Source organism: Pteronotus mesoamericanus, unplaced genomic scaffold, assembly GCF_021234165.1.
Source record: "Pteronotus mesoamericanus isolate MK-2021 breed Mesoamerican mustached bat unplaced genomic scaffold, CSHL_Meso_final scaffold_408, whole genome shotgun sequence".
Classification (NCBI taxonomy): Eukaryota; Metazoa; Chordata; class Mammalia; order Chiroptera; family Mormoopidae; genus Pteronotus; species Pteronotus mesoamericanus.
In genome coordinates, this window is record NW_026555315.1 from 4,674,119 (window position 1) to 4,693,221 (window position 19,103).

A 19,103-nucleotide genomic window follows, 5' to 3' on the forward strand; every position below is an offset into this window, starting at 1 on the left:
GAAGGCACTGGTCAGCAGCTTGTCCCTAGTCCCTTCCAGTGGCCCCACGTGTCTCGTGCGGGTGCCCCGCTCTGATTCCAGTGCCTTCTCTGCCTTATCGGTCTCCAGCCGGGTCCACATGCCAACACCACGAAAATCTCCATGGCGCTTTGCGGTTTACAAGGCACGTTCACTGTTTCAATGTCAGTCCCCAGACACTGGCCCCACTCGACAGGCTGAGGGATCCTTGGCGTTCAGTGGCCCTGGGTCGCCCAGCTAGTGAGCGGCGGGCTCAGACCCAGGGCACGGGGCCCGCGCTGTTTCCTCCGAGGCCACCGTGGCCCCGAGTGCCAAGCTGGGGACACAGTCCTGGAGACGCGAGATGCACCCAGGCGATGCAGACGCGCGCGCGGGCGGTGAGGAGGGGGTGGAGGGGTGCGGGCTGTGGGGCGGGCGGTTGGGCCGCGGCTCGGGCCGAGGCAGGGTGAGGCGCCGGCCCCGGTGGGACGGGCTGCGCGGGCAGCGGCGAGCGCTCCGCCACAGCCAGCTGGCGAGCCCCAGGAGCCGGAGGCGCGGCGCGCAGCCCAGCCGGGACCGGGAGAGCGGGAGGCGCGCGGGGGCGGCCGGCCCAGCCGGCCAGGCCGCACCACGGGCACCGGCCCGCGCGCCTGGGCTCCGGCGCCCGCCGAGCTCGGACAGCGCGCGCCGGCGCGCGGAGCCGAGGCGCCAGGACGTGCACCTCGCGGGAGGCGGCGGGTGCGGGCTCTGAGCATCGGCGCAGCGCCCCTTCCCCCGGTGAGTGGCAGGCGGCAAACCGGGAGCGCGAACTTCGCCAACTTGGGGCTGGCTCGGGCGCCAGGGGGACAAGGGCGGCAGAGAGAGCGGCGGGACACACAGGGGGAGTTGGGCTGGCGTAGGGCGCCCGAGGAGTGCCTGTCGGGGGCCCGGACCCGCGGGGACCAGGCCTGGGGTTTGGACCCGGACGGGAGGAGAGGAAGCGAGGAGGAGAGGCCGCGGTGACAGGTGCGCGGCGGGTGCGAGGGAAGGTCGCGGGCGAGGCGCCCAAGACGTTCGTCTCCCCGGTCATGGAGCCCGCCAGCTCCTCCGCCTGGCACTGCGACAGCGCGGGGGATGGGGCGGTGCCGGGACGGGGGAGCCCAGGCGGCGGGACCCCCCAACTGTTGCTGCCGGAAGACGCTGGGGCGGGGAGCGGAGCCGGGAGCTGGCGCCACGGCCGGGTTCGGCCGGAGCGAAGCGGGCTGGAGCGGGCAGAAGCAGGGAGGACGAAGGGGGCTGTGAGTGACTCCAGGAGCCCGTCCCCTGGCTCCCGCGGTCCGCTGAGCAGCTACAGCACGTCTGCCTTCACATCCCCCCTTCGCCCGCTGTGAGCCCCCCAGACCCGCCCCTCCCAGTCCGCCCCCTGCCTCTCCCAGGCGGGCGGGAGCTCCCTCCTCTGACCCCCGGGAATCTGCGTGGGTTTCACGGGGTGGTGGGATCATCCCAAATGCTGACCCTGCGCCCAGCGGAGCCAGGCTCCGAGGACAAGAAAGCAAGGGAGGGCCGAGAGGCCCCGGGGGCGCCGGGAGCCCCAGGGCGCTGGGCTCTGGCTGCCGCGCCAGCAGGTTGCTCTGGTCTCCAGGGCTTCGACCTGATCCCCGACGGCAGGAAAGGGAACCCCGAGCCTGCCGGGGAAGGTGGATCGCGCCTTGTCCTGGGCCGGCAGGGCCAGGACACGAGAAGGCAAAGGCATCTAGCGTTCAAAAGAGCCCCTAGGTGAGTCCGGAGAGCCACCCAAAAGAGAGGTCCTGCCGAGCGAGCGAAGCAATTGGCCCGCCCTGGCTCCCAGCCCTGCTAGCCTGATGGGACTTCTGGCGCCCCCCCCCCCGCCCCCCGCCAGCCCTCTGATGGTGGCACCACCTTGGCTGTGTCCCCAGCGTGGGGCCGCAGGGACATCGAGGGAACGAGCTCATTTTGGGCTGGTATGCGATGTCTCAGAGCGCGTCTAGCTTCTGGCTAAGCCAGTCGGTTTCACCTCTGTTCATAAACCCCGTTCTAAGGACTTGAATAGCAAAGCGAAGGGGGCGGAAAGGCCGCCAACTGGACTCCTGGGTTCACCCCAGGCCGTAGCACAGGCCTGGGCTGGACCCCGCCCACAACCCCGCTTGCCCGCTGGGCTCTGCCCCTCCCCCGCATCCGCGGGACGCGGGGCGGCGAGTCAGCTTGACGGGGTGGGAGTGGGGGCCTAGGAGCCGGGGGCGCCAGCAGTGGCGGCTCGTTGCGGGGCACGAACGCGTGGTGCCCTGTTTGGCCACCAGGAGGCGTGGCGCCGGTCCCCGCGCGGGGAGTCACCGCCGCGGCCGCCGCATCGCGAGTGTCCTTGAGCCGCGGGTGATGGTGGCTCTCGCCACTCGCGCCCCCTTCTCCCGTGGAGGGGGGAGCCTGATGCCACGTTCCCTGTGAATTATTTATCGCCGGCCTAAAAATACCCCGAACTTCACAGCCCGAGTGTAAGAGATTCCTGCCGAAGGAAGGGGGCCCGCAGACGCGGCTGCGAGGCGGGGAGTGGGTCTTGGAGGAGGAAGACCCCATGCGCGACCCGGAGGGCGCGAGATGCACGGGCTGCCTTCTCCTCTGACGCCCGCGTTCGGGCTTCGGCGCGGCAAAGGGTCGGGGGGCGGGCCCAGGGAGGGAAACCCGACGGCAAAGCAGGGGCCGCTCCCCAGGAAGGCGGCGGCCCCTCGAGCAGTCGCCCTGCCTCCGCCCCCGGAAGCAGCGCAGCGGGTGGGCTCCGGGCCCGGCGGAGCCGGCCGCCGGTGCCGGGCGTGTGCGTGAGGGTGCGCGCAGGCACGCGCTCCGGAGCCCGCCCGAGCTTGGGGCCGCGGGCGCGGGGCGGGCGGAGAGGGCGGAGAGTCCTAAGCGCAAGGAGGTGCCCAGGCCGGTCAAGGTGATGCTGAGTGTCCCGGAGGACTGACCATTGCCACCCCCACCCCCGCCCGGTCCACTTAAGCCGTCTATGTGTTCATGATGCGTTAACTCAGTGCATTTGTCAGAGGCATGGGCCACAGGTGGGCGGACGGAGGTCTCTGAGACAACAGTGCACTGTGGGGTTGGGGCCCCACGGAGGGGGGCAAATACCTGCCAGGGCACAATGACACAAGCCACCTCAGAGGCATAGCCTGGCGCCGCCTGCCCCAGGACAGGAGGGCAGGGGTGGGAAGCAGTCCCTCGGCCTAGAGCCCCCCCAGACCCTGTGTCTTCTCAGCCCCAGTGTCCAGAGCCGGAGTCGACCGGGACGGGTGCCCTGTGGGGGAGGGACTGAGGTGGCGCTCTGAAAATTCTGGGATTGTGTCATGTAGACAAGAGGGAGGGAGGCACTAGGAAGGGAGGGGACATTCTAGCCTGAGGGAACAGAGGAGCAAAGGCCCGGAGGTGAGGACACGGGGGCTGTGTGGCCACCGACTGGCAGAACGGGGCAGCGGGGCCCGTGGGGGGAGGGTGAGTGGCAGGGCGGGCGGAGACCTGTCCACAGGACCAAGGTGCCTGGACTTCGTGTGCTGGCACCGGGAAGCCACTGTGCTGTTGGGGGAGGGGTGTGGGGGCCCAGGGGGGCAGGCAGGGCTGGGCGGGTGGGCGGTGGAGGGGTGGGAGGGAGGGCAGATGGGGCGGGGCCGGGGCTGGGTAGGACCCTCCAGGCTTGTGGAGAGGCTGCGGGGGACATGGCAATGGCCTCCCGGAATCTGCCACTGCTGTCTGAGGCTCAGAGACCCGCTGACTGGGGCCCCTCCTTCCAGGGGTGCTCCGATCGCTCCTGGTGGGAGGCGCACCCTGCCTCCACCTTCTCTGCTCCTCAGCGCCCGTCCCAGACGGCACACGCCTATTAGCAAGCCTCTCTGGGGCGCAGCCCCTGCAGGGGAGGGGGCCTGGGTCTTTCCTCTGGAGTCCCGAAAGAAACAAAATGAGGGGTGCGTGGGCTATTTAAAATTCTCTAGGAGCCACCATTGAGAAACGTAAAAAGAAACAGGTGAAGTTAATTTTAGGAGTACATTTCATTTAACTTGGTGTATCTAAAATACCATTTTTTCAACATGTCATCAATATAAGAAGATTTGTGTGATATTTTGCTTCCTTTTTTTCTCACTGTCTTCAACACCCAGTGTATATTTTGTACCTACAGCACTGCTCGATTCGGACGCCCCCATTTCTAGTGCGCGTGGCCACAGGCGGCCGGCGGCGGCTGTGCGGTACAGCGCGGACCCGAGCTCAGAGCGGGAGGTGGGGGCGGCAGAGGCTGGGGCTCCCCAGGGGCAGGCGGCCCACAGGGCTGGCGGTGGGGGCAGAGGGGAGCACACAGCACCTGTGCAGGTATAACCAGCAGTCCCTGATTGGTGGTGGCTCAATGGGGGGAGGCATGGCATTCCTGGGTCCCACTCCAGACTCGCCCGTGTCTCAGGCTACACCTCAAGTGTCCCTAGGAAGCCCTACATGGGTGGGGGGAGATCTCAAAGGGGCCAAAGTGAGTACATGTTCCCTCCCAGCCCCTCATCCTGTCTTCTCTGGCTGCAGGTAAACCCCGCCCACCTGGTCACCCTTTGGCTTGCCCCTGTTCTGATGTTCTGTTGGGGGTGGGTGAGGAGGGAGGGGGCCGCCAGTCCATGGCCGATGGCCAGCTGGGAGCGAGAGCTACGTCAGCGGGCACCACTCACTGCCTTGGCTCTTGGTCCCGACCCACAGCAATGACGTTCGTCGAGCAGGGGTGCACGGCAGGCCCCGGGCTTAGCTTGAAAAGATCAGATGCACCAGCGATGGCCTGGGAAGCAGCTCACGTGTAAGATCCCGACCCCGAGCCCCGCACAGGTCAGTGCAAGAGCTGCCGCTGAGTGAGGCCACAGGGGAGGGGAGAAATGCCCGGTGCCCAGGAGGAGGCAGCTCTGTGCCTGGCAGGGCCACGCAGGCAGGGCCCAGGGGGATGTTAGATTCAGTTAAGAATGGAGAATTGGGGTGGGGTAGGGATGTGGAGAGTCACAAGAGCTGCCTTTCTTCACCTGGCCGACAGGCTGTCACCTGTAGGATAAGGATGCTGATAACAGCACGTAGCCGTCCCACTGCTGTGAAGTAGGTCCTGTGATTATTGCCGGCCATGAAATGTGGCTCAGAGAGGGTGAGCAGCTTCCCTGAGATCACCCAGCTAGTAAGTGGCCGAACTAGGACTTGACCTCCGGTCTGTACGACTCAAATCCGGGCACTGGGACACCAGCCTAGCATTTTCTGAACCCAGATATGGACAAGTTTTTAAAGCTCGGGCCTTTCTAGCCAGCTGAGCTGTTAGTTGAATGGAAGTAATGAGCGCGCACGGTGGCCCATGTTCTTCCCGGGCCTTGCCCTTCCGGGCTGCCCTTGGGATGCTCAGCTAATTTCTCTCTTTCTCTTTGTGTCTGTCTGTCTCCCTCTCTCTGTCTCCCTTTGTGGAGGGAGGCCCCCGTTCTCTTCCATCCTCTGCATGTCCGTGTCTTTGACTCTGGCCTCCACCTCCTGCCCGTGTGTCCATCTTTTCCCTCCACACCGCTGCCCCCCGCCCCACCCACGCCTGTCCTGATCTCTCTGCAGGACCCTCCAGTGGACATGGGGGGGCCCCTGGGGCCAGCCCTGCTGCTCACCTCACTCCTCGGTGCCTGGGCAGGGCTGGGCCTGGGGCAGGGCGAGCCGGCTGTGACGGTGGCCGTGGTGTTTGGCAGCTCAGGGCCACCACAGGCCCAGGCCCGGACCCGCCTCACCCCCCAGAGCTTCCTGGACCTGCCCTTGGAGATCCAGCCGCTCACCGTGGGGGTCAACAACACCAACCCCAGCAGCCTCCTCACCCAGATCTGTGGGCTCCTGGGTGCTGCCCGCGTCCACGGCATCGTCTTCGAGGACAACGTGGGCACCGAGGCCGTGGCCCAGATCCTTGACTTCATCTCCTCCCAGACGCACGTGCCCATCCTCAGCATCAGTGGGGGCTCCGCTGTGGTCCTCACCCCCAAGGTGCCCATCCAAACCCATGTCCCCTCATCCCTTGGGCCTGGAGCCAGGCTGGGGCTGGGGGAGCGGGGCTGAGCCGGGGTCGGGGAGAGCCCGAAGTGGGAAGAGGGTGGGACCCAACAGGGAGGCGGAGGCCGGGGCTGTGACACAGGAGAGGGAGGAGGAGGCTGTGGAAATGATATTCTAGAATATAAACAAGATAAACATCCGGGGCTGCTTTCACATTTGTGTCTGGATGAGAACGGGCAGGTGGCGAGCCCATCTGTGGCCATTGCGGCTGCCCCGGCCCACCTTCTCTCTGCTTCTCCGGCCTTCCTTGGTCGGACCCGGGCCCAGACCCAGCAGTGGAGAGCCAGGCCGGGCATGGGCGCCTTGTGCACTTAACCTGCAGGGGAGAGCGTCCGGGGCCGCCACTGCTGAGGCGTGGGGCAGGCGTGCCTCAAAGAGCTTCTGTCCTGTGGCGGGGGGGGGAGTTCTAGGCACACTCACCTGCAGACACAGCTAGAGCTGGTGCTCTGAAGGGAGAACGCCGGGTGCCGCAGGGGAGTCAGCGGGCCCCCACCCGGGGCGGGGGTTGTTCCGAGGTCTCTTAAGACGTGGCACTGAAACTGAGACCTGGAGGACGAGGGGAGCTGGCACGCTGTATGTGTGTGTGGGGGGGCAGGTACGGAGTGTCCCAGGCAGAGGCAGGAGGCGGTGCCAACACCCCAAGGAGGAGCTCAGAGTTTCTGAAGAGCAGAGAGAAGCCGGGAAAAGAAAGGTGGGGTCCTGACCATTTGGGTTTTACCCAAAGGGAGGAACCAAAGAACGTGTGCAGGGGAGACTGACCTGATTTGCCTGACTTTTATGATTATTTTTTGTAATGGAGAGTTTTCTGCACACATAAAAGTAGAAGAGTATAATGACCTCATGTACCCACCCTCACCGGTCCTACCCCGCCTTACCCCACCCGGTTCCCCCTCTTCTGTGTCATTGAAGCAAAGCCCAGACGCCCTGTCATTCCACCCATAAGTACTTCTGGGTGTATCTCTAGCACGTAACGGTTAAAAAACCCACCATATATTATCACCTCTAAAAATAATGAAAATCCCTTAACATCATCAACTCTCTAGCCACTCATTAAAATTCCCCCATTGTCTCATAAATGTAATACATGTTTATTTTTGTTTGTTGGCTGGAGTCAGGAGCCAAATTAAGATCCCAGGTCGCAACTGGTTGGTGAGGCCTCTGGGTCTCAGTCTCTAGGCTTCTCCTCCGTCTCCCTCTTCTTTTCTTGCAATTTGTTTGTTGAAGGAACTGGGTTACCTGTCCTGTAGAGTTTCCCCAAGTTTCCTTTTTATTTTATATTTTAAAAATTGGGACAGTCGGAGTGGGTGAGACTCTGGAGTGGTTGCAGGGGCCATGGGAGCCCGCAGGTAGGGGAGGGGTCTGCACCAGCCCAGGCTGCAGGGGACAGCGCCCCGGGCACTGGTGGCGGCTTAGGTGGAGGAGGAGGGACTTTCTCATCCCCAGGGCTCCGTGGAGGGTGGTCCTTACCCCGTGATCTTTGGGCCCGACATTAGCCCTCAGCACGGTCGTTCTCCACCTTCACAGTTCTTTAGAGAAACACTAAAGCCCAGTGTCCCGGGCCTGAGACTCCGCTTCAGTAGGTTTGAAGCAGCGCTTCCCAAGCCAGCGGGCCCGAGAATCAATTGAAGAGCTTGTTGAAACAGATTCCCGGGCGCCAGCCCCAGCCCCAGCCCCAGAGATTCTGATCCAATAGGCGTGCAGGCGCCCCTGAATTTCCATGTCCAGCAAGCTCCGGGGTGACGCTGGTACTGCGCTCCAGCGCTGATGGAGTCGGGGGCAGGGCCTGAGCATCTCAAAAATTCTCCAGGCGATCTAATGGGTGGCCTTGGTTAGGAACCACGTCTGGGGCCGGAGGCGGTTTTGCCGGGCCGGGGCCCCCGGAACTCACAGCACCTTGCGACGCAGAGGCGTCGGAGGGCGGACGGAAGGAGACGAAGTTGGGGCGGGGACGCGGGCTCGGGCGCAGGGCAGGACCCGCCCCCCCGCCCCCTCTTAGGCCTCGCCCCTCCCTCCCCAGGAGCCGGGCTCCGCCTTCCTGCAGTTGGGCGTGTCTCTGGAGCAGCAGCTGCAGGTCCTGTTCAAGGTGCTGGAGGAGTACGACTGGAGCGCGTTCGCCGTGATCACCAGCCTGCATCCGGGCCACGCGCTCTTCCTCGAAGGCGTGCGCGCCGTCGCCGACGCCAGCCACCTGAGCTGGCGGCTGCTGGACGTGCTCACCCTGGAACTGGGCCCCGGCGGGACGCGCGCGCACACTCAGCGCCTCCTGCGCCAGATCGACGCCCCGGTGCTGGTGGCCTACTGCTCGCGCGAGGAGGCTGAGGTGCTCTTCGCAGAGGCGGCGCTGGCCGGCCTGGTGGGGCCCGGGCACGTGTGGCTGGTGCCCAGCCTGGCGCTAGGCAGCACCGACGCACCCCCCTCCGTCTTCCCTGTGGGCCTCATCAGCGTCGTCACCGAGAGCTGGCGCCTCAGCCTGCGCCAAAAGGTCCGCGACGGCGTGGCCATCCTGGCCCTTGGCGCCCACGGTTACCGGCGCCAGCACGGCGCCCTGCCTGTCCCCGCCGGGGACTGCCGCAGCCACCCCGGGCCCGTTAGCCCTGCCCGGCAGGCCTTCTACAGGTGGGCACCTGCCCAGGGCACGTGACTCATGGCGGGGGTGGGGTGCGCTCTGGGGACGTGGGATGGCAGCGACCTTGGTCTTGGTCCTGCAGGCTACACCTCCCCCTAGCTAGTGTGCCTGGGGACAAGTTACTTCACCTCTCCAGCAGTTAGATTCTCTATCTGAAAAAGAAGATGGAGGAGGGGGTTGAGAGTGCAGGGAATCGAGGCGGTCCACACAGGGAAACAGAAGAGAGCACACAATGAAGGCTCCCTGGGGTCAGAGCCCCGGAGGCAGGAGGGGAAGGGGCTGCTTGGGCCTGAGCTGGGCTGCAGGCCGGCTTCTCTCCCCCGCCTGTGCGCAGGCACCTGCTGAATGTCACCTGGGAGGGCCGAGACTTCTCCTTCAGCCCCGGGGGGTACCTGGTGCAGCCCACCATGGTTGTGATCGCCCTCAACCGGCACCGCCTCTGGGAGATGGTGAGAAGGGGGTGAGCCCAGGGCCCTGCGTTTCCTTTCACTTTGTCCCCAGCCCCTCTTGTGCCCACGGCTGAGCAGGCAGTCCCATCTGTCCCTCACCCAGGCCCTCATCCTTCAGGTCTCAGGTGAAACGTTCCCCCTGGGTGGCCTTCCAGGTCCTTAGACTGGGTGAGGCACCTCAGCCCTGGGCTCCCGCAGCACCCTGGTCTCCCTCCACTGCAGAGCTTACCAGGCATGCTCACCACGTACTCCTGCGCCTGCAGGCGTAATCCACGGCGGGGCGGGCCGGACTGACATGTAGACAGTGTGGGGAGATTGGTGCTTGAGTAGAGATGTGTGCAAGGCATTATGGGTAAGAGAAGAGCGGCAGGAATTAGTTCTGCCTTCAAAGGAGGACACGGGGGAAGCCTTCACAGAAGCTGGGACTTTCGGGGTGGGTTGTGGAGGGCTGAGCAGGAGCCCACCAGGAGGGTTGCTAACGTGGTACGGACAGAGGGGCAGGAGGGCTCGGGGCATTCTTAAGCGGCGTGTTTGGTGGTGCGGAGGCTGAGGAAGACGCGTGGGGTGATGAGTGCTGGGCTAGCATCCTCATACTAGGGCTGGGGAAGGGAGTGGTGCGAGGCTCAGGCGCGGGCTGTGGGGAGGCGCGGTGGGCCGGCAGCAGTGCCGAGGCTGCACCGGAAAGCACAGGGACTGGAGTGGGGAGGGGGGTGCAGAAGCCTCGTTTGCGGCCCCTGCCCAGCCCCGTGCCTCGTGACTCTCCTGTTCTCCAAGGGCCCTGCTCCAGTCCCTGCTCTGTCCTGCCCTAAGCGTCCCTCGGTGTGGGAGGGGATTCTTGGCCCTGGCAGGTCCCATCCAGAGCCTTCTCCCAGGGGGTGGGGGTAGTGGGGCTGGAGGTCGCAGGCTGAGGCTGGCCACCCTCTGCAGGTGGGGCGCTGGGACCATGGCGTCCTGCACATGAAGTACCCGGTGTGGCCTCGATACAGTGCCTCCCTGCAGCCCGTGGTGGACAGCCGGCACCTGACCGTGGCCACGCTGGAAGAGCGGCCCTTTGTCATTGTGGAGAGCCCGGACCCTGGCACGGGCGGCTGTGTGCCAAACACCGTGCCCTGCCGCAGGCAGAGCAACCGCACCTTCAGGTCCGTGAGGCCACACGGGAGGCCCGGTGTGAGCGGCGTGCTGCCGTGGGCTGGCAGGCTTGGCGTGTGTCCTCTGCTTGGGTGTGGGGCAGGGCCCACGGGCCAGGCTGAGTGGAGCGGCCGGCTCTGACTCCCGATGCCCCCTCGGTGGCAGCAGCGGTGACATGGCCCCCTACACCAAGCTGTGCTGCAAGGGCTTCTGCATTGACATCCTCAAGAAACTGGCGAAGGTGGTCAAGTTCTCCTACGACCTGTACCTGGTGACCAACGGCAAGCACGGCAAGAGGGTGCGCGGCGTGTGGAACGGCATGATCGGGGAGGTAGGCCCGCCCCTGGGCCCACCCAAGCCCGCCTGCCTGCAGCCCAGCTCCGGGCCTCCTGTCTGGCCAGGGAGACGGGGCTGTCACCTACAATGCCCCCCTGGGTGGTCGGCACTGAAAGTGGAGAGGGGCCAGGGTAGGAACAACGGACTCAGCTGGTGGGTGTGGAGGGGGGCGGGGCGGAGACTGGGGTGAGCGCCCAGCCTTGGGGAGCCCCTCCTGCCGTGCCCCAGGTATACTACAAGCGAGCAGACATGGCCATCGGCTCCCTCACCATCAACGAGGAGCGCTCCGAGATCGTGGACTTCTCTGTGCCCTTTGTGGAGACGGGCATCAGCGTGATGGTGGCTCGCAGCAACGGCACCGTGTCCCCCTCTGCCTTCCTGGGTGCGGCTCGGGTGGACAGGGCTGGCTCTGGGGCGGGGGGGGGGGGTCCACGACCGGCGTGGTGGGGGGGGGCAGAGGGGAGTGGGTAAACCGTAGCCCCATTAGGAGGGATGGAAAAACCAGGAAGGCAGGCTGGCTTCAGCGTGTGCCCCGTGGGCCGGGGCAGCAGAGCAAGCTCCTTGGGGCATTGGAGAAGCCCCCCGAGAGCGTGGGAAACGGTGCTGGTTTCCGACGTGAGGGGGAAATCAGTGCTCGTAGGGCAGCCTCTGGGCCAGGCCCACGCCAGGTGCTGCGGTGCAGCTGCAGCCTGGGCCTCCGCAGAGTGCCCCGTGGGAGGGCAGCTGGGGCTCACAGTGCGGGCCTGGCAGCCACGAGGATGGTGAGCCTGTCGGCCAGGAGCAGAGGAGGGGACCTGGCTTGGCCCCTTCCTGCTGTGCGGCCTTGGGCAAGGCACTGAATCTCTAAACGGGCTCCCTCAGCCACGGGGAAGACAACAGACCACTTACTTCATGGATGGGCATCACGTCAAAGGAGCAGATGTTCAGGGCAGGAATGACCCCTTGCCTGGGGGGACTGGAAGGATTGGTCGGAGACCTCAGGCCAGTCTCCGCAGCCCCCGGGCCTTGGTGCCTGTGTCAGGAGGAGGAGGGAGGCTTGATCTCCGAGGCCCTGATTCCAGGCAGAACAGCCAGCTCATCCAAGTTGGGTGGGAAGGGAGTGCCAGGCAGGAGCGTGGTGGGCGGGGCTGGCAGGAGAGGAGGAGTGGAGGCGGGGTATTCCTTGGGTTTGCTGATGTGGCTTCCTGGGCTGAGGCTCTGGGGCAGGTGCAGGGTGAAACCAGTTGTGGGGAGGGGGGGCGTGGTGCGGATGGGAGAGGGTGGATGGGAGAGGGTGGGGAAGGAGCATGGGTACGGACCTTCTTCCTCTGAAAGGAAGCGGGTGAAGAGGGCGAGTGAGAGCCAGGGGAGATGTGACGTCAGAGGGAGCTGCCCCAGGGTGGGGTGAGGGGACCCTGTTCCAGGGCGGATGGGAGGGGGAGGCCAGGGATGCTGGAGAGCCTGATCGCCCGTGTGGGTTGGGGTCCCTCCTAGGGCTCCGCCGCTTTGGGAGTCAGAGACCCCTCTGCTCAGTCTACGGCGCTGATGGGTCCTACCTTGATCCCATGGACCCACTTGCTCGGAGCTCTGGGCTGGGGGAATGGGGCTGCGGGGCGGCGGCCGCTGAGCCGCTTCCCCCGGTTCCCAGAGCCCTACAGCCCCTCGGTGTGGGTGATGATGTTTGTCATGTGCCTCACCGTGGTGGCTATCACTGTCTTCATGTTCGAGTACTTCAGCCCCGTCAGCTACAACCAGAACCTCACCAGCGGCAAGAGTGAGCTCTCAGCTGGGTCCGGGAGGAGGGAGCGGGGCTGGAGCACCCCAGAGGGGTGGGCTCAGGGCCACTGGGGCCCTTTGGAGAAGGCCAGGTCCCAGGGGACGTCTGCGGCCTTCGGACACAGGCAGGGGCCACTCGGGTATGTGGGAGGGAAGCAAGGGAAGTTCACCTGCCCTGGGGTGCGGATGGCCAGGGGTGATGTCCCCACCCCAGGACAGAGTGGGGACAGGAGCTGGGGAGCTGGGCGGCTGAGACCCGAGCCCCTCTGCGCCAGACAGAAGGCGTCCCAGCATCTACCCTCTCGCCCCCAGAGTCTGGGGGCCCATCCTTCACCATTGGCAAGTCCGTGTGGCTGCTGTGGGCGCTGGTCTTCAACAACTCGGTGCCCATCGAGAACCCCCGAGGCACCACCAGCAAGATCATGGTCCTGGTCTGGGCCTTCTTTGCGGTCATCTTCCTCGCCAGCTACACCGCCAACCTGGCTGCCTTCATGATCCAGGAGCAGTACATCGACACCGTGTCCGGCCTCAGTGACAAGAAGGTTCTGGGGCCACAGCCAGTAGAGGGCGGGGAGACGCCTGGGGCAGGGGCAGGCCTTGGGTGGGACACAGGAGGCTGGAGTCAGTAGATTTTGACCCGGAGGCCAGGGCAGGAAGGAGCCCAGTGAGGCGGGGTCGGGGTTGGGGCAGAGCGGAGAGAGCTCAGGACCGCTGACAGGGGTGCCTTGGGTAAGCCTCTCTTTGTCCTGGCCTCAGTTTCCCCACTTGTAACACAGAAGTGGCCTGGACAGAATCTAAGACCATTCTGCCCTCACCATGCAAGTTCGGACGATAGGAATGGGGTCGAGGGATGGGGCCGGGCTCGGGGTGGGGGGTCGTTGAGGTGGGGCCCGGGGGCTTCGAGGCAGGGTCACAGATGGCGGCTGTCCTCTGCCCGCAGTTCCAGCGGCCTCAAGATCAGTACCCACCCTTCCGCTTCGGCACAGTGCCCAACGGCAGCACGGAGCGGAATATTCGCAGCAACTACCGCGACATGCACACCCACATGGTCAAGTTCAACCAGCGCTCTGTGGAGGACGCACTCACCAGCCTCAAGATGGGGTGGGTCCCCAGCCCTGCGCTCACCTTCTGTCTCTCCCCACGTGTCTCCCCGGTGACCAGGCTCAGCTCTGTGCCTTCCTGAGCGACCCAGCTTGGCGACAGTGAGGCTGGGCTGTCCTGTAGCACTGCTAGGGGTGGGTGGTGAGAAGGACTTAGGGCAGAGTGAGGCTTGGAGCAAAAATGGGTGCCCACGTGTGCTCCAGATGTGCAGCTGTGGTGCTGGCCAGGGGGCAGTCTTGCCCTAAGGTGGTGGTTATGACCTTTTCAGGGTCATAGGGGCAAAGAGGGCTGGGCAGAGAGGCTGTGTTCTCTGGGGCAGAGAGTCCCCTGGCCTCTCTGATGAGGAGAGTAGGTGGGGTCCTGAGCCTATTGAAGGGACTCCTCTCTTTGTCCTGGACCCAAGGGAAGCAGAGAAGCCTCTGGCCATCTGTCCCACCTGGGTGGTGGCCCAGATTCATTAGGCCCCAGGTGTGACGCCCCCACCCCATAGGACCCCTGATCTGAGGACTCCACCTGTTTCTAGGAAGCTGGACGCCTTCATCTATGATGCCGCTGTCCTCAACTACATGGCAGGCAAGGACGAGGGCTGTAAGCTGGTCACCATTGGCTCTGGCAAGGTCTTTGCCACCACCGGCTATGGCATCGCCCTGCAGAAGGAGTCCCACTGGAAGCGAGCCATCGACCTGGCGCTCCTGCAGTTCCTGGGGGACGGTGTGTGCCACCGTGGGGGGCTGGGGTGGGTGCGGAGTGGGCCACAGAACCCGTGGTCGGGGTGGCTGTTCAACGGCTGGTCAGCATCACCAGCGGTTGCTGGGTCCCCAGGGCCCGTGGACAGGGAGAGGGTTCTGGGGGTGACAGACCAGGGCAGTGTGTGTGTGTGTGTGTGTGTGTGTGTGTGTGTGTGTGTGTGGTATTTGGAGGGGCTGGATGGAGACCTGGGGAAGAGACGGGTTTGCCAGGAGGGAGTGGGAAATAGGACCGGGGAGTCCCTGGAAGGCACAAAGGCAGGAAGGAGCTCAGGCCACGTGGTGGGGCTGAGGGTGGCTGAACTTCTTTCTTTTTCCATCTTGAGACCACCTGGGGAGTCTAAAGGGCCTGCCAGTCCCAGAGTCGAGGCCCAGGCTTGCCTTGGCACCAGGGGCTCCCACGCGCGAGGGGTCCCACTGAAGCTGCCCCCAAAGCCCAGAGAGAACTTTGGGTTCAGAGCACCAACCGCACTAGATAAATAATGGTCTGATTTTCTGTCCGTACCATAGAGATTATAAGAATGATAACCATGAAGGTGCTTGCGCTCTCCTCGGGGAGCCCGGGCCTTTGTCTGTGTGCCCAGCGCCATGCCTGGCATGCAGGGGATCAACACATGTTTGACAAATAAATGAGTGATAACCTTTACCCAGCTAACAAGCTTTTACTAGGCACATGGGGGGTGGACACGTCAAAAGCTGGTTTTGCCCACCCCAGCCCCTCCCTGCTTTCCTTCCTTCCTGCTCGTTGACACCCCGATTCCCAATCGTGTCCCGGCCTGGCCGATTCCTGTGCCACCCTGCAAGGGGCGGAACCCTGCTTCCAGACCGTTCCTTGCGCAAGACTTGGGTGAGCATTGGGAGGGTCCTCCCTGAGCGAGGTGTGTCCCCTGTCCAGGGGAGACACAGAAGCTGGAGACGGTGTGGCTCTCGGGGATCTGCCAGAACGAGAAGAACGAAGTGATGAGCAGCAAGCTGGACATCGACAACATGGCGGGCGTCTTCTACATGCTGCTGGTGGCGATGGGCTTGGCCTTGCTGGTCTTTGCCTGGGAGCACCTGGTCTACTGGAAGCTGCGCCACTCGGTGCCCAACACGTCGCGGCTGGACTTCCTGCTGGCCTTCAGCAGGGTGGGTACCTGTTCCGCCCTCGACAGCGCCACCATTAGGCGCACCAAGCCAGTTAAGTAAGAGCTAGCCATGTTGCAGTTACAGACATCTGGTAGAAACCGGAGAGGCGGCATAGCCTGACAGAGTCACACAGCTGAAGGCAAAGCTCTTCTCCAACAGGCAGGGCGAACCCCGGAGCCAGGCACACTCTGGTTGGAGTTTTCCCTGCCATTTACAAGCTGTGTGACTTTAGGAGTTAACTTCTTGGAGCCTCAGAGAGCTCCTGGGTAAACTCACAGCAGCACAGTGCCTGGCACAAAGGAGGCGCTTAACAAATGTTAGTGGATCCCTAGCACTTAGAGGCGCCTGGGCTGATGCCTGGTACAAGGAGGTGGGCGTCCCAGAGAGGACGGTGCGTTCACAGCGAGTCTCCCACCTTCACGCAGGGCATCTACAGCTGCTTCAGCGGGGTGCAGAGCCTGACCAGCCCCGCGCGGCAGCCGAGCCCGGACCTCACGGCCAGCTCCGCCCAGGCCAGCGTGCTCAAGATGCTGCAGGCGGCGCGGGACATGGTGACTACAGCTGGCGTGAGCAGCTCCCTGGACCGCGCCACGCGCACCATTGAGAACTGGGGCAACCGCCGCGCGCCCCCGCCCCCCGCCTGCCCCGGCCCTCGGCCGCCCACTCCAGGCCCGCCCCCCGACCCGAGCCCGAAGGGCCGGGGGCCATCAGGCGGCGGCCGCGCCGCGCTGGGGCGCAGAACCCCGCAGCTCGTGGGCCGCCCTCCGACGCCACGGCCACCTCTGCCCGACGTCTCCCGGCTGTCGAGCCGGCGGGCCTGGGAGGTGCGGTGGCCGGTGCGGAGACCGGTGCGGACCGGGCGCTGCGGGCGGCACCTCTCGGCCTCCGACAGGCGAGCGCTTCCGGAGCGCCCCCTGTCTCCCGAGCGCTGCCACTACAGCTCCTTCCCTCGAGCCGACCGGTCGGGGCGTCCTTTCCTCCCGCTCTTCATGGAGCCCGCGGAGCCCGAGGATCTGCCCCTGCTCAGGCCAGACCAGCTGGCCCGGAGGGAGGCCCTGCTGCACGCCGCCTGGGCCCGGGGCCCCCGCGCGCGCCACGCTTCCCTGCCCATCTCCGTGGCCGAGGCCTTCGCCTCGCCCTGCTCGCTGTCCGCCAGGTGCGTCCGCCCGGCCTGCGGGCGCTTGGTGCAGGCGCAGTCGATGCGGCTGCCGTCTTACCCGGAGGCCTGTCAGGAGGCCGCGTGGGCAGGAGTCCCCGTCTGGCCGCACAGACCGCATGCCTGCCTCCACGCCCATGCCCACCTGCCGCTTTGCTGGGGGGCGGTCTGTCCTCACCTCCCAGCCTGTGCCAGCCATGGTTCCTGGCTCACTGGGGCCTGGGGGCCTCGGGGGCACAGGGGCAGGACCCTGGGGCTGAATACAGGCTACAGGGACAGTGGGGGGCTGGAGGAGGTCAGCAGGGCGGCCTGTGGGACGCCTAGCTCCCTGGGACCTTGCTCCTGGAGGCGGATCAACAGCTTGGAGTCAAAAGTGTGAGCTGTGGGCTACTCCGGTCCTCGCCAGCTGCCTTCTCCCCCTGGCACTGCCAGGGGCAGGGGCAGGCAGGCTTGAACTTTCCTGACTTCTGCCACGAAATCCTGGCCATGGAGCCCCGGTGACAATGTCTTCCGTGGTCAGTCGAGTGACCTCAGCAGCCCTACATCCTGGTGTGGGCTCTGTTCTTGCTGTCCTCTCTACATGCCGAAACCTTCCCACAGGACCTGGGGGCACAGGAAGCAGCCGGCTCTCCCTGCCCTGCTGCCTGTTAGCCGGTTCCTGGCCACGGCTGCTGGGGGCTTGGTGTGGGCGCACGGGGGCTGGAACTCGGGGTCAGGGCAAGGCTGCTCCACGACTTTGCTCCCCTGGCTGCCGTTTCTTCTCAGAGTGTTGGGACATTAAACAAACCTTTTACAACCCCCTGGTCCTGGCTGCCTCATTCTGCACCCTTTGGACAATAGGAGCATCATGGGAGTATCCCAGGCAGGGTGTCTGCCTAGAGCAGGCGGGCAGCACCCTCTGGGTGAGCATCTGGGAGGTGAGGCTGAGAGAAGGCTCCAGCAGCAGAAGCCACTTGGTATTCAGAGCCAGCGCCCGCCCACCCCGGTGCCGGATGTGACACATGTGCTCAGCAAGGGGGCTCCGTTGGTGATAGATGCAGTTCATCCTTCAGTCTCTTTAAAAGAGAGGCTGGTGCCCGGGGCTGTGGGAGTCCTGCCCTGCCAGGGGCCCCCGGGGATGCACAGGCCCTGGGGGCCCGGCGCAGGTGGCTTTGCGGGTTAGGCCCAGCTCGGCCTCCCTGGTCCGGGCCTTGGTGGGAAGGGGGTCAGGGAAGCAGCCCAGGGTCTCAGTCCTGCATCCTCCCTGGGAGCCCCTGGCTCTACCTCCTTTCTCTGTCACACGCCATCGGCCCTGGAGCTGAAGGCTCTTGCTTACCCTTCTCGATGTTTCCACATCTGCGATTACATTTAGCTCCCACAATGACTCTGAAGCAAGCAAGCACGCACTCACCCTTCCATTCATTCCGTGGCCCTGTGAGCGGGGTTGCTGCCACCGGGCCCTTCTCAGCTGCAGAGCATGCAGGGCCCGAGGCCCTGCTGCCCTGGACTCGTTCGGTGGGGCAGGGCGGAAATGGCTCCACAGTGCGGGGGGCCAGGAGGGCAGTCCTTCTAGCACCCTTTCCTACACTGCTCCGCACCAGTCCCCTCTTCAGCCTCCAAAGGTTCACAGCTGGGATTGGGCCAGGGGAGCTGGAAAGTTTTTGTTTGGTTTTTAGAGCTGAAATGGTAGAGTGTGGGATATTGTTAATACCCTCGCATTCTTGGCTAGAAAGTCTGACTGCCCCCAGAATGGGTGGCCTTGGCTATTGCGGTCAATTTCACATTCTCTGCCCAATGGAGCTTCATGGATCCAGGTCCGGAGGGCAGGTTCTGTCTCCGTCAGCGAGTGCGAGTCTAGGCTAGTGCTGGAGGCCGGTGCCCTGGAAGGGAGCTTGAAGTTGGTTGCAGCCACGGGTGGCGAGAGGTTTAATTGCTGGCCACCAGCCCGACCCCTTGTCCTCCCTGGGTCTGAGGGCATCTCTGGGTGGAAGGCGCAGCAGGTGAGGCTGCAGGGAGTCACGAGGTCCAGGCTGCTCTCCGCTCAGTGCCCAAGATCATTAATAACCAAGAACTGGAAAGATAATTAAAAGCCAAATGTGGAGCTGAGCCGGCTGCTGGCTGCTTCGTTCCTTCTCTAGGAATGAAATCTGGGAACAAGTGAGCCTTAGAGGGAGCAGGGGCAGGAAGGACGCCTTCTGCAGGCTCCGAGCTGGCGTGGCCTGGCTTCCCCGCCTCCTGCCCGCAGCCGAGATGCCCCCGCTTTTCTCGGGGGGACCGAGGAAGGCTTCTGCAGCCTCAAGGGGAGGGGACAAAGGCTGGCAGGAGAGAGGGAGCCGAGTGGGTCGGAGAGGCTGTGGATGCTCAGTCGTCAGGAACCAGGGCCTGTGTAGCAAAGGGCAAGCTGAGTCCACCCAGAGAGAGGCCCCAATGCTGGTTTGTTCTTTTGGGGGGACACAGGAGGGGAGGCCTGTGGGTTCTAGTCTCAGGAGTAGGACGTATTTACTACCTCCCCAGGGTCCCCCCTGCTGCTGCTGTCACTGTTCTCTCCTCCGTCTTTGCTGAGCAGCTCGTGGTCCACACCCCCTTTTCCCTGGGAGCCAGGTGTGTGTGGGAGGAGGGGATGCAGAGCTCAGAAG

At 64.5% G+C, this 19,103-nt stretch overlaps 1 protein-coding gene across 3 annotated transcripts; it reads left to right on the forward strand.

The window, feature by feature from the left end:
- The first annotated feature begins 266 nt into the window (after window positions 1-266).
- On the forward strand, window positions 267-17,247 carry GRIN2C (glutamate ionotropic receptor NMDA type subunit 2C). 3 transcript variants are annotated; one of them, XM_054593358.1, is made up of 14 exons: window positions 267-395; window positions 4,711-4,833; window positions 5,584-5,997; window positions 8,081-8,679; window positions 9,024-9,138; window positions 10,066-10,277; window positions 10,435-10,597; window positions 10,831-10,984; window positions 12,230-12,355; window positions 12,670-12,899; window positions 13,298-13,458; window positions 13,982-14,169; window positions 15,100-15,332; window positions 15,758-17,247. In XM_054593358.1, exons 2-14 carry the CDS (start codon window positions 4,771-4,773, stop codon window positions 16,865-16,867), a joined length of 3,768 nt encoding a protein of 1,255 aa, XP_054449333.1. In that variant the 5' UTR covers window positions 267-395; window positions 4,711-4,770; the 3' UTR covers window positions 16,868-17,247. The 3 variants fall into 3 exon arrangements, with proteins under 3 accessions (XP_054449333.1, XP_054449331.1, XP_054449332.1); XM_054593356.1 differs by lacking the exon at window positions 267-395 and adding an exon at window positions 1,568-1,752; XM_054593357.1 differs by lacking the exon at window positions 267-395 and adding an exon at window positions 4,343-4,542.
- Window positions 17,248-19,103: the final 1,856 nt, after the last annotated feature.